The sequence below is a fragment of the Parasteatoda tepidariorum genome, chromosome 11 (genome assembly GCF_982258835.1).
Source record: "Parasteatoda tepidariorum strain Cologne lab strain chromosome 11, Ptep-v5.0, whole genome shotgun sequence".
Lineage (NCBI taxonomy): Eukaryota > Metazoa > Arthropoda > Arachnida > Araneae > Theridiidae > Parasteatoda > Parasteatoda tepidariorum.
In genome coordinates, this window is record NC_141765.1 from 43765264 (window position 1) to 43779858 (window position 14595).

At 26.9% G+C, this 14595-nt stretch overlaps 1 protein-coding gene across 1 annotated transcript in view; it reads left to right on the forward strand.

The window, feature by feature from the left end:
• Positions 1 to 429: 429 nt before the first annotated feature.
• The window catches only part of LOC107457068 (MOB kinase activator-like 2), a 227045-nt gene continuing 212879 nt past the window's right edge, over positions 430 to 14595 (forward strand). Inside the window, exon 1 of the mRNA XM_016075120.4 lies at positions 430 to 625. Within this exon, the coding sequence (XP_015930606.1) occupies positions 621 to 625 (5 nt within the window). The 5' untranslated portion in view covers positions 430 to 620. The remainder of the gene's footprint in view (positions 626 to 14595) is intronic.

Below are 14595 nucleotides of genomic sequence, written 5' to 3' on the forward strand. Positions count from 1 at the left end.
ATTTAATTTAATTTAAATTTTTTTATTATTACAATTACAAGTTGCAAGTAGCCTCTCAATTCTGTGTTTCATGAAAATTGAAGTAAAAATTACATTGTAACACTTTTGAATCTTACAAGCATCAAATTAAAATAATGAAATGTTTGATTCGATTTTATTCACAGGACGTATAAAGTAAAATATTTTCAATATAACTTCGTTACATAATATAATATATAACAGAAATGTTTTTTTTTTAGTTATTTACATCGATCAAAATACTGATATGAAAAAAAAATATTTACATTGGTGAATGAGTAAACATTAGATCTCAAAAAATTAGTAGCGTTTCTACAATAACAAAACAAATGCATGAACATGTGAGAAAATGTACATGAATTTGTTTGCGAAGCTACTGCCACCTATTGACGTAATTTGGATCTTATTCTTGCGCAGAATGTTCCGGTCGGCCATGTTTAGTTGAAGTTTACGCGCCGTACTGTTGACATCTTATTGACAGCTGGGTTTTTGTCAAGTCAGTTATTGTTGCTCGAATATATCTCTTATAAAAACTTAGTCAATAATCTGCTTCCAAGCTGGATAGGCTACCAGAATATCTTCGGGACACCGTGGACTGGTTTATGGGGTAAGTTTTTAAATTTAATTTTTATTTAATTTTAAAATCAAATTGCAAAGTAGAATACTGAACATTTTTGATAAGATAAACATAGAACCTTTTTGAACCCTTCTGCAACTTAATTTCTAATTCTAGTTTTCAATGCATTTATTAATTCAAAATTTTGCAGAATACTTCTGGAGCCATACATCTATTGGAGATTATTGGGTGACTTTTAGTTAAAGCGTACATTACTTCTAAATTAAAAGTAACCTTTAAACGTAATCGTTGTACCATATTAGCAGGATTTTATCATTTTATAAAATTTTTAGTCATATTATAAAAATTTAGGACACTCAGAAAAAAATACAAATTAGCAATAACCTAAGAATTGGATCGGTAGAACGTTTGTTTACATTATTCCGTGTGACTAACCGTGTTATGGAAGAGCGAATCAGCTGAACTTCTATTATTTTATCAAATATTTATTAATTCTGCCATACGTTTTTGTGGTACAGTGCAAAGTTTTTCTTTAGAACCTTTATAGATTGAGTTGTTAAATTTTATATGAAAACGATTGATCGATCAATTTTCTTTTTTTTTTTCTCCCTTCGAACAAAATATAGCTATTGGGATCACGATTTTTTTGACATTATCTATCAGTGCTCGATTCCAAAAATAAAAAAAGAATGATTGTTTTGTAGTTCATTGAAATGAATATAAGTTTCCGAAAGGAAATTAGTCGATGTGAAATAACTTAAAATGTACAACTAAATTTGTTTTGAAAAATTCATAGAAATCATTTTTATATGGGTATTCATTTTTTAATGTTTAAACCTTATTTTGCTGATTAGATAATGTTATAGTTTGGGTAATAAATAATCAGTAAACTGAAAAACAAAAAAATCATATTATTATCATACAACTGAAATTTTTTTTCTATATTTTATTAAACAAGCTAAATAATTAGGTAATAAAGTACTGTTGTAGTTAATTTTTGTAATTCAGGTGCATAAAACAGTTGATAATATAACATCATAGGATTCAAAATTATGTGATTTGTGTTTGTAACATATTATACTCAAGGGTTTCTGGTCATTTGAAAAACATGACTAATAAAAATAAGTAAGGTTAATGGCAATTTTGATAAGTATAAGTATATTATGTCATTAAAAATCCTTTGGAAAGCATTGTTTTATTAATCACAAGACAATGTTTATTATACATCATGAATTGTAGATATTAAGTAAATTTTGTAGTTCAACAATATGTGCTGAATTCATATAATTTTATATTAGATTTAAGAATTGTTTCAGTATAACCTGGGGATTCATCTTTAAATATTTTTTGAAGGACTCATTATGTCAGTTAGGACATAATCTATGATTGTAGTGAACTCTTTAATTTATAAGATGTATTTTGCTGTTTTAAATGTAATTTTTAGTTTTATTTTACTTATTTATTTTTTTGTTCATTCTAATAAATTTTTTTTTCATTTACTTTTAAATCAATAAAAATTATTCAGGGTTGCCTTCCCTTATGGAGAATGTTATTTATTCAATATGGAAACTGTGCATATTGAAATTTTTTTTTAAAAATTCGCTCTAGATTAACTTCTCATATGTGTAAATATTCTATTTATGTCTAATGATTAAAATTTATTCGTGTGTTTTATTTATATAAATGAATCATGATGCTTCAGTAATACAATCAAATTTTGTTTATATCCTTGAAATCAATTACATTTATTAAATTTCAAGAATGAAGAATATAATATATGTTTGGAAATCAAGGCTGAACACAGGGACAAAATTTATTGCAGGTCTCTTCCTCAAAACAAGAGTCAAATTTTCATATGTTGTAAGCTTATATATATATATTTTTTTGCAAAATAGTAGTTTACCTTTGATTCTTGAAATATCAATTTTCAAAAATATATTTGAATGGTAATTTACAATTATTTTAATGCTCATTTCTGCTGAAAACTTAATGTTTAATGCTTTAAAAGAGGTATCTCTATTATTATGTACTAAATATAAAGAATTCTTTAACTAAAATTGGGGAATTTAATGGACCAAAATATTTAATGTAAAAATATCTATTAGAAAATGGCATATTTATAACACATGTTTAGGAGGTTATCGCCATGAAACATAAGTATATATGATAGAAAGATGTATCACTCACAGATATTATGAATGAAAGTAAATTAAACTTTATTAACTGGTATAGTAATAAGAATAAGTATGTTAAGTTTTATTAACTGCATATAAGTTGCAAGTGGTTATGATTTTAATTTTAGTATGAATGAACTAATTGCATAGAATTCTAATATTTTTCAAAGCATTTATTCAAGTACTATTTTAATCAAATTAATATAATTAAAAGAATTTGTTATGATATTTATTTATCATAAAAATAAGTTGACATACTATTCCGAAGTTTGATTAAAAACAATTGTAATTAAATTCTATACAAAATAGCTTTAGTTGTGCTCTAAAATTAATAAAGGAATTCATTTTTGTGTAATACTTTGTTGATCTAGATTCATATTTTTGCCGTGTGCAAATCAAATCTGTGGCAACCAAACCAAATTAGATCCATACGTTACTGTATCTAGTTGGAAATTTATAACTAACCAGCAATCTTCTCCAATATTCAATTAAATAATTAATATTATATTCAATGAATATTAATATTTTCTACAAGAATCATAAAACTAAAATGTTGTATTTAAAATTAGTCTGTTTGTTGTCTATAAATTTTGAATCACCCAGTATAATATATTATTACTTTGCACAAATCCAGTTTTCGGGCATTTCTAAGGTAACGGACAAATCTGATGATGTTCTTAACTATGAACGCGCCTTAAAAATATATCCCACTTTCATCTGTTTACATTTCAATTTTATATTTTGTAATCTGGCAGCTTAATTACAAATATTTTAAAATCATTGCATTTTTTCTCCTTTCTGGTTTCATATGTGTTTCTATTAGTGTTTATTTTTTACTTTTTTGAATTTTCGTTATGTTTTTACTTGATAAAATTATGTTCACGAATTGATCTCTCTCTCTTTTTTTTTGGTGCTATGCACACTATTGTATTGATATATTTTGCTTTGGCTATGCTAATACAATATTGGAAAGCACTATTTTTGGAGATATAACCGTGTGAGCGGATGACGAGATTACACTATATCTTTGAATATAGGCCGAATTGACCCTTAATTTGAAACTCGTATATAAATCAACCAAAAAAAAAATGAGGCATGCTACTCTTGGATATAAAAATGTACCCCCTTTTGTGCACAGTAGATAAAAAGCAGCATGGACGTTTCAAATTCGTAATTAAAGGATTAAAAAATGATGGTATTCCTCTCAAACTGTTCTTTTATTTTTCAATTTTAGTTTGACTGTTTTCAACTATTTTATGTTTTGTATGTACGTTTCGCGATATTTACTGATTGGGGATAATGCTCAGCAAAAGGGGAAGCATTTCATTTGGTGATGTCCTCCTGGAAATTTTCAAAGTTAGTAGATTCGATTATAAGCCGACCCCCTGAGTTTAGCTTTTCAAAGCTTTATCAAAGTTCTCGGCATATATTTGGAAATATACAGTATATCTTTTTGTTATTAAGTTTTTTAATTTTTGTTTTAAAATTTTTTTAATAATCTTCTTTTTTGTTGCTTTCCTTGTGTTTTGATCTTATATACATAAAAAAAAACAACTAAAAATCAATATTACTCAGTTAGAAAAAAAAGAGAGAGGAAAAAATTAAAGTGAATACTTGTAAAGCCAAATCGACCCAAAAATTTCGCCTTGCTATCCAATTATTTATACATATTGATATACTTACATAAATTATATTTAATGTTATTGTCTGTATAAATACATTAATTATATATAAAAAAAATTCTTTGCAATATTTTTTAAGGAAACTTAAAAGGATTTTTATTTTTTTAAGAAATTTCAACCGGGCCCTGCAATATTTCTAGACCTTGAGACAAAGTCCCCTTTTTCCCTTCGACAAGCTTTCATCACTATTCATAGTTGCATGGCTTTTTGAAGCAGCTCTACATTAGATTAATATAAATTTACCAATTACTATCTTGTTTAAGCATTATGAAAGATATTAAGATAGTTTTTAAAAGTTTCAATGAGTGTATTTTTAATGGGTTGTCTGCTGTCGAATGGGCTAGGATCTAAAGAATAATTTGTATGGTAAGGGATAAATACTAAAATTTATGTGATAGCCAGATTTACATGCTTTCAATGGGTCGATAAAAAGAGTACCAAGCATGCTTGGAGACTGGGCACTGAAGTGTTGTGTTTGACTGACCACCCAACCAGAACATCTGCTACTGCACTCTTGAGTCAAGAAAACTGGGATGGGCACTGTAGGCCTTGGCCCTCCATTGGTTGTTGCGCCATATGATAAGCAGATCTACAAAATTTTATTTTTGGATGAGAAGTTAATAGTTTTTAAGATTGTTCAAAATTTTAATATTTTTTTTTTTTTTTTTTGCTTTTACTTTATAAGTAACTGTTAAAAGTGAGCTCCTTTTTAAATTATGATATCTAAGTAAAATGAATGCAAATCCAAGTGTAGTTTCTTGCGTGTGATGTTACCCATATTAAAAGCACTTTAAAAATTATAAACTGAATATTTAATAATTTTCATGTATTTTACTTGTGTACTGTTTACGCAACCTACCAACTTTAAAAAGCTTTTTGGGCAGTGCATCATTATGGTCTTTAATCGTCAGAATATTGATATTAATGATTTTAAAGTTATAGTCTTTTACACAGTAACAGTTGTAGATGTTATGATTTCCCTATACTGCTCTAAGCGTCCTAATCTAATGATTTTTCAATGAGAGTCATTTAGGGAAGTGGCAGTTAAAGCTTTATTGCTGTAACTATTTTCATGTAACAAAAAAAAAAACAAACTTAGGTACATTTGTACATTTCTTAGTGTTCCTCCCCCCCTATTGTAATTGCTAGCCAGCCAGCCCTATGTTACCATATGAGTAACTGAAATTATGTTCCTGAAACATCTTATCAATGCCATTCCTCTTTTTTTCCCTTTAATTTTTGCATTAGCTTATAATACCAATTTATTTCATCAGATTTAATGCATAATATTTGTTAGATGTAAAGTAGTTGTATACAGGTTTTAACCCATTCTACTAGAATTTAACCATTGAGAAAAAACTGATTTTTACTTTCATATAATTTCATTGTATCAGTAAATTCTGTGTTATATTTTAAATAATTTTATTATTGTAGTTTAATAATTTAGTGAATTCTGTTGTGATAAATAAATCTATTGATTTGTTTGACACTGTATCTCTATAGCAAAAGTTGCCATAGTGTTCCAAATCTGTGTGGTTTTGGACACGAAAGGGTTAATATAGTTTAGAGTTAGATAATATTTTAAAATGTGCTTTATATTATGTATCATAAGGCTAATGCTTCTATTGTGAATCTTAAACTTGTATTTTGTTATATATTAATAAATTAAAGCACTCATAATTAGCTCTCTCGAGAACAGTGAACAATAAAGAAAAATTAACTTTTGCAATTTCTGAAATATTTTTACCTTTTTTGATATTTTTCTCCATAGGCATAAAAGTAGCAATGGGAAACAAGCAAAAAGCATGATTTGTAAGTGATGGTTAGCGACTCGTAAATATGAATTACACTGAAATATAGTTAATATTAAATACTAAAAGAAAATTTTTTTAATGGTGATTCCTTCATATTATTCTAGAATAACTACATGTTTCTTTTTAAATGTTCATATCTAAGATAGTTAAACTCTTATTTTTATTTTATTTTAAATTTTGAATAATTCACATTGTGGATATATGACTTTTTATGTTCAGCACTGTACACTGTACCTTTTTATTTTTGACAAGGAATTTTTTGAACAAACTAAACCCATATTCGAATTATATCATAAAAGGCCTATGTCTAGGAGATATTTTATGTCAGTATTGTGGTTGGTGGAGGCTAGCAAGCATAGCTGACTATTATTAGTGAATTGAAAATGTAATTAATAGTTATCCTAGTAAGCTTGACTGAAATAACTAATTACTCAAATAGTGAATTTTATGAAAGATTTTTTTTAATAAAATATCTAGTTAAATGTTTTATTAGTATTATACAAACCTATATATAAAAATTTCCTGATAATCCTGTTATATTTGAAAAAAAAAAAAAACTTTTTTTGTACACATTGTACAGAGACAAATTTTGTTTTTCTAACACCCAATTACCTGAAAATACCTAATTCTACATTTCTACTAAAAAAAAAAAAATAATTTAGTAGAATTGACAGAGAATGTAAACCGAATGTTGGGTGCTTTTATATTGTTTGTTAAATTAGATAATTGCAGTGAGAAAATTATTTTAAATTGTTTTTCATCAAGTTCCTTTTTTCATCAATGATCTTATAGTTTCGGTTAATATTCTATTGTCTCCCTTGTTCTCTGTTTCTGGCATTAAATATGCATACCTTATATTATTTTATAGATTACATTTCCATTATTTCATAACATATTGTATTATATTTTGTATATTATTCTGTCATACATAATATATTGTATATTTTTCTAGCTAGTATTTTTATTAATTCATAATGGATAGTTGTTTTTAACCACCAGTTCTGCTTGGCATTTTGAAATTAAGATCAACAAATTTAGTTAATAATGCTTTATACAATGGAGAAGGTTTCTAATATAATAAATTTTAATGATTATAAAAGTTTTCTTTAAGTGTCTTGATCCTTAAAAATTATTTTCTCAAGACCTTTCTTTCTTAGTGTATTTTACTTGGTATGATCTAACAAGCATGTAGATGAATTATTATGCGTATAAATTATTTTATAAATGTTTAAAAAATCATACACTGATTCAAACTTCGAATGATTTCTGGATTGACAGATTTTTATTGGTTTTAAGAGAAAAAATGCTTCCCTCCCTAATTTCCAATATTACTTATGAACTGTAAATTTTTATTTGTAATGCCACTCATGTTCATATGTGATTGCTTAAATCTATAATCTTTGTGCACAAAAAGTATGGCTATATAGAACTTTAAAAAAAAAAAAATCTTTTCTGGCCTGAATGGGGGAATGTTTAGCAATGAACCGAGAAATCACTGGGTTCAATCTTATCTGCAAATTAAGGCACTGACTCTCTTCCATATAACATTAAGCAACTAGTAAGGTTCAGGATAAATAAATCTTATATATATTGCGATTATTTCTTTTAAAAATTCATTACAACTTGGTTTTTTCTTGACTTTAGAATATAAATTTAAAACCTTTTTGGCACAGATCTGGGTTTTAATCTTCAAAATAGGAGGAGGGGATAGTTATAATATGGAAAATATGGTTCCAATAGTTTAGTCATGAGAATAGTCGGAAGTTTGGGCTCCCTATATTCAGTAGCCTAAAATTAATTTAACTTTTTGCTTATTTCATTATAACTCTAGAATTTTTTAGAACAATCAAACACTTTAAGCTTGCAACTGTTAAACTTCTTTATTAAAACACGTGTTCCTGCAAAATATCATTTAAGATTATTAATTTTTAATTATGATCGAAATTTTTTTGATTTGTAAAATTTGGAAATTTTAACTTTATTTTAAGCCATGTTATTTTATCATAATACAAAATTTGATCAAAATCAGAAAAAAAAAAAAAAAACAAAATAGTGAAAACGATTCAAGCGACAAAAATAATGAAGTTCCTCTAGTGCAGGGATGGCGAACCAATGGTACGCGTGCCATTTATGGCACGCCACCGATCACAAAGTTCACTATGAAGCATATTAACAATTAAATTAAAATTCACAAAAACAAACAAAAAAATAAACAATTAATGAAAAAAATTAAAAATTTAAGGCCAAGAAAACAATAACTGTAAAAAACAAGCTAACAATAAATAATTGGCAAAAAAAATTAACAGTCCTGCTTAAACTAACATCTTACAACCTAATATAAGTCATTTGTCTTCTAATCTGCAACAACAGAAGTCACACTAATGTTACTTAAGGTTGAATTACGCGTATAACTGAGACATAGCAAAATGTTTTTTTTTTTCATAGTAAATGAAGAGTTTTGAGTTGATAGTATTTAGTATTATTATTTTCCCAATAATTAAGAACTCAAAATTATTTGACGGCACGTCTATGACCTCATTAAACAATTTTTTGAAAAAATGGCACGTTGGTGCATAAAGGTACGCCACCCCTGCTCTAGTGTAACTATTCGGACCATACTTTCCATATTGCTACTCCGAAACATTTTGACTGTCGAAAGGTATACTAATTCGGAAAAAGTATGTATTTTGTTTTAGAATTTTAAATTTAGCAAATAATTTAGTTACATATTATTGAGACATTTCTATCATTTTAGGTTGTCAATAACTATCTTTTTGTTTGGGTAATTATGTTTCTTTAATCATAACATTGCGCTTGTTATTTTAGACATAATTTGCTCGTTTTGAACAAGGTTTTTGAGTAATGATTTCTGTTTGTTTATTTGTGAGCAGCTAAAATTAAATAAAGGAGTCAGTGCTATAAAAAAAAAAATCAGAATAAAAAAAAAGAACCAAGGACACTTTTTTTCCAATTAGAAATTACAGTTACTTAAGTTTAAGCTAAAGTTTTGGCCACTTATTGCGAGAGTGTAATGAAAATATTGAAAATTGTTTGTAATTTAATTTTTTAACGTTTGAAAATCTACTCCATTTGCTGAATAGTTTGGGTTACTAAAAGTCAGGGTGAGCAATCGGATTTTTTTTTTATTTTACTTAAATCAGATTTTAAATTATTTTTTTTTTTTTTTGTGTGGTTACCAGCCGCAGATCATCCGATAAAATATATAAGCAGCTCTTCATATTATTTAAAAACAATAGCATAGCTAAAATAGTTGATATTTCTAACTGAAATTTATAAAATTTTTTTTTGCTTCTTTCAAATTAATCACTGAATAAATAAAATCGCAATTAATTTTCTTCAAGCTAAACATCCTGAAATTTGTAATCACAGAGAGGCAATTTGTCAGTTTAATATCCAACGAAGAGATCAGAATACATTAAAGAAGAAGAAGAAAATATTGTAAATTCTGTAGGCAGAACAAGTCTTTCTTCAATATTGGTGAACACTAACTACGCATTTTATATGTTTTAAAAGCACTTAAAATATTCAAATAAACATGAAACTAAATGGGTATAATTGAAATATTTTTATTTCCAGCAAATTGTTTTACTTAAGCTAATGGAAAATTGCATTTTAAGTTTAACATTACTTTTATACACTTTAGTATCGAATTTTATTTATTTATTAGTCTAATTTGAAATATGGTAGTTTACCCTTTCATTATTTCTTTGGATCGAACCTTCATTATCAATGAAATCAAGACTTTAAAGAGAATCGCACCCTAAAGAATATATTTAAATATTTTTGACTTAATGATTTATTAACAAAAAAAAAAAAAAATGCTTTAAATCATCTTAAATAATTACAATTGATTTAAATCAATGATTTCCCCCCCCTAAAAATCAAGTGATTTAAATCGCGATTTTAATCATTATTTAAATCATGCCAACTTTGTTAAAAATATGCGAAAATTCAATTAAAGGAATTATTCGTTGATATCAAAAATTTTGATCAAGGTAAAAAAAAAAAAAAAATCTCCAGATTGCTGATTTTTTTTTTTAAAAAAGAAGTTTACTTTTTAAAACTTTAGCTCGTTTAATTGTCCATGTAGTTTTTTAACAATAGTATTGGGATATCCGCAAAACTCGTAAACGATATTTGTGAGTTGGTGCAATTTTAACGTTACAGAAGAAAACGTTACAGACCATCAATAAGAAAACGTTACAGACCATCATGCTGTTTTTGGTTTTAATATTTTTTATCTAGAAGTACTAGTACGCTTAAATTACATGTACATTTAAATTGAGGCTTCGCTACATAAAATAATAGTTACAGCTCTATCATACTTAAAATTATAAATATAGTTTCTAGTCCTAATTAAAATTAAATATCGAACCACTCTTGGAAGAAATCAAGAAATATTAAATCTCGTCTCTCACTTTTCAATTATTTAAATCAATAAATATTTTTTTTTAGCGAAATTGTTAGTGTGTAATTTTGAGAAAGATTTTAGATGTGCTTGTTCTATGCAGAGGTGTATTCACATTTCTTTTTACATTCTATTCTTACTAGTTCAATGAAAAATAAATTAATTTCTGAGTACATTGTTTCTTTTCCTTTTATTTAATCACGTAAGGTTTTATTTTATTATCAAATACTTTTTGGACTAAAGAATATGTAGTGCGAATAGAACGAAGATTTGAAAAGTCGTTAACTTTAATGCGTTTAGTAATGAAAATGTCGCGTGATCAAAAAATGGGCTCGAGTCATCTTTTTTTTCTTCTTTAGTTAATTCTGTACATTGTTATCTCAACTATGGAGATATGAATGTGTCTTCTGTATGTTCTGTACTGGGATTTAGTTTTATACGTTCGTAAAATGTCAGATCTCGTAAGTTTTTCAAATAGCTGAGATTTAAAAATGTTTCAAAATTGGATATTTTAAATTTTTTTCTTTCTTACCCTTAGGAATTTATTTTTGAAAATATGTACTTGGGAGTTTAAAGAGTATTTTTGAATTTATATTTTAAAATTGGTATGCATTTAATTTTGTATGTAATTGAAATTTTAAATATAAATTCAGCGATTTCGCTAGATTTTGGAAACTACGGGTCCTTAGCACCCAGGACTTCCAAATTTCTGGGTCTCTTTTTACTAAATGCAGATCCTTATGTAAAATATGAATTCTCTACATTACCCATTTTCAAGATTTCTTAACTCACCATTTTAATAATTAGTTTTTTTGTAAACACTAAACTATGTTGCAAGTTAAGAAAAACCATAATATCTATGGAGAGAGCCTGTTTGCATCTAAGTGCACGTCAAATGGATGCCAAGCTCCCAGGGCGAACGTAAATCAACGTCGCCTACTCTTGTAACGACTTTGCACAGCCTACTTTTTGCTCGCTTTCTTATTAACAACAATAATCAATTAACAAGTAATAAGAATTTATAAAAATGTTATCAAAAACTCGTAACAAATGTACGCCTTTCTGTTCGCATTTAAAGACACCGATGAAAGAATAATGCATCTTGTTTCTAGCTGACGATTTTCTTCTGCAGCGAAACTAAAGTTAAAATTCTTCATCTCTCATTTGATTTGTTAAGAGCATGTCAGCATAAGACGCGAATCAAATCTTACGAATAATCTGACGAATAAGAATCAAATCTAATGCTCTTGCAACGTCATATAGTTTTTTTCTTTTTCAAGAAGGAAATTTCTCATTGTTTATATCAAAATACGTCCTAGTTTATATCAAAATTAGTTTAGGATTCTAGTAAGACTACGAAACTATAATTTTTTTAAAATAATTCTATGATGTATATTGTAAAAGAGAGCATGAATTAAATTTCTGTCTGGCGTGTTTTACTTTTGAAAGCATATTTGTAAAATTTGTTAACTAAATAAAACGGAACTATTTGTAGTCGCGGATGATTACTTAAATCCTATACCTCAATGGTTTTTTCTAACTTGCAACAGAGTACGTATGTTTTTCACTAATTTTATTTTTCTGCTATTTTTACGGGTTCTTACGGGAAATAAATCGATGAAATATTAATGATTCAATTGGAGGAAACTCATGATTGGAGTATACTAAATGATTTTTTCATTGATTTAGGAAATGGTGCGTGTACGCATCATTTAACTTCTTAAATAAAGTATTATTTTTCATGCATGAAACTTTTTTTTGTCTTAATGAATGTGATTTTAGCATATTTCATAGAAAATAATACCACATTTTCTAAAATTTCTATGCTTGGTCAAAAATGGGTTACTATGCAAATTTATAATTATTCCATGTATGAACTAAGCAAAGAATTTAAAATTGAAAAATTAAGGCTTTTAATTACGACTGATCAATAAAACGCAACAATGATACTCAGAATTATTCTTATTTCCTCCTTCAATTAGTACTAATAAAGGAGAAAAATAATTTTTTCTGTGTCTTTTAAGTTGGGTTAGAATTTTACCTACACGTTTTTTTTTCGGGGCCGGAGAATTATACATTCTTTGATATGTAATAACGTATTTTTTGCGTCATCACTACGATTTTTGGTGTATTTGGAATAACTTTTCTGCAATGATTTATGAACATAAAACTTCTAAGCGTTGTATTGTCATTAAATAAAAAGGTAAATGGTTACTCTAGTTTTTTTTAAAAGAAATTTTTTTGTCAAGTATTTTAATATTTTTGTTATGAAACACTTCTATAACCATGTATTTATATCAAAAAGTGTTTTATCTAAATTTAACTACTCGTGAAATTTTTAGGTGTTTGCATAAGATAAATTCAACTTAGCACTTTTTAGTTTGAATTAAATATTATTTTTCTTATGCAATATAAAAATGTGAAACGCGTGATTTCGTTTATGCACGTAATAAGGTCGACCTGCAATCCATCGTCGGTGTTTTTTTAGTATAGTTAAAACTGAATGAAACATAGTATTGTTAACTTATAAAATTTATGTTAAATATTATGAGTGAACCATAATTTTAGCATATATTTTATAAGTCAAATGTAGGAAGTCTGAAATTAATTATATTTCTATAATATCCCTTCTAATAATTTAACAAAAAAGAAAATTTATTAAAATTAATTTACGTAAAAATATATTCCAATCTTTATTATATTTGATAAAAGTGAGAGAAAAATAAGTAAAAATTTAAATGCTTTAAAGTTCTCCAATAATAATTGTCTGATTCCTTTTTTTACAGCATGCAAAAATAAATAAATTAAATAGATGCTTAATTAAGTTAAAGAATTTATCAACCATTTAGGTGAAATTTAGGAAGCCGCTGGGGCACAAAAGTTTTAAATTCATATGAAAGATCATGGTGCCGTTTAACGTTGAAAACGTAAATTGGATATTACAGTATTTTCCAGTCAATGTTTAAAATCGTTATTTTTTAAAAAACAATTTTAATTATATAACTGCTTCAATTACTAATATTGTAAGCTGTGTTAGAAAAGTAAATAATATTTCGATCCCAAACTAAAAAATGAATGAGTTTTAATATGTTCTCAATGCTAATTTTATCTATAATTTGTTAACGACCTTCTAGAAATTCAACGAATCTCCAATCACCTATGGCCTAGATCAGTGGTCACTAAATTTATGAAGATCTCTGCCATAGAGCGTAGCAAATTTTTTTTCTTAACCTATGGTTGTTCTATAACCTCTAGTTCACAAGGTATTAAAAGGATGTTCCTCGAAAACGCTATTCTTACTCCATATTTTTAAATGGTTATCACACACAAAAAAGTAAATTTGCATTCATATTATACTTGCTACTCTATTACCCATTAGCCCATTATTAATTAGGAAATGTTAAAACGTTAATTTACTTTTTCTCGAGGATGTATTTCATTTATTCTCTTGCATTTTCGATGTTCGTTGATTGCAAACTCTTGCACACTTAGTTGACATCTTATGTAAATAAAACAAAGTAAATCTGGCATTATAAGGCGTGTCACCATTTTCACTATGCATTGTAAATTTGAAACTACGTTAATATATAAGTACTGATGATAAAGAAGTTCGATGAGTTCTGTCAGTTTTCTGTCTGAAAATTTAGTTATACTTAAAACTTTTAATTGAATAGATTTGAAGATCTAGAACATCTTAAATTAATTTTCGATGATTTTTTTCCTAATCAAAGCAATATGTCCACAATGGCGTGCATAGGTCTGTGTAAGCCTGATAAAAATTTCTTGAAAATAGGGATGTACTATTGTTGTCACTGGGGCGTGGGTTGAGAACCATTGGCATAAACGATGCTGTCAGTGTTGTCTGTGATTAGGATTGGATGACTAATCTTTATAATTTCAA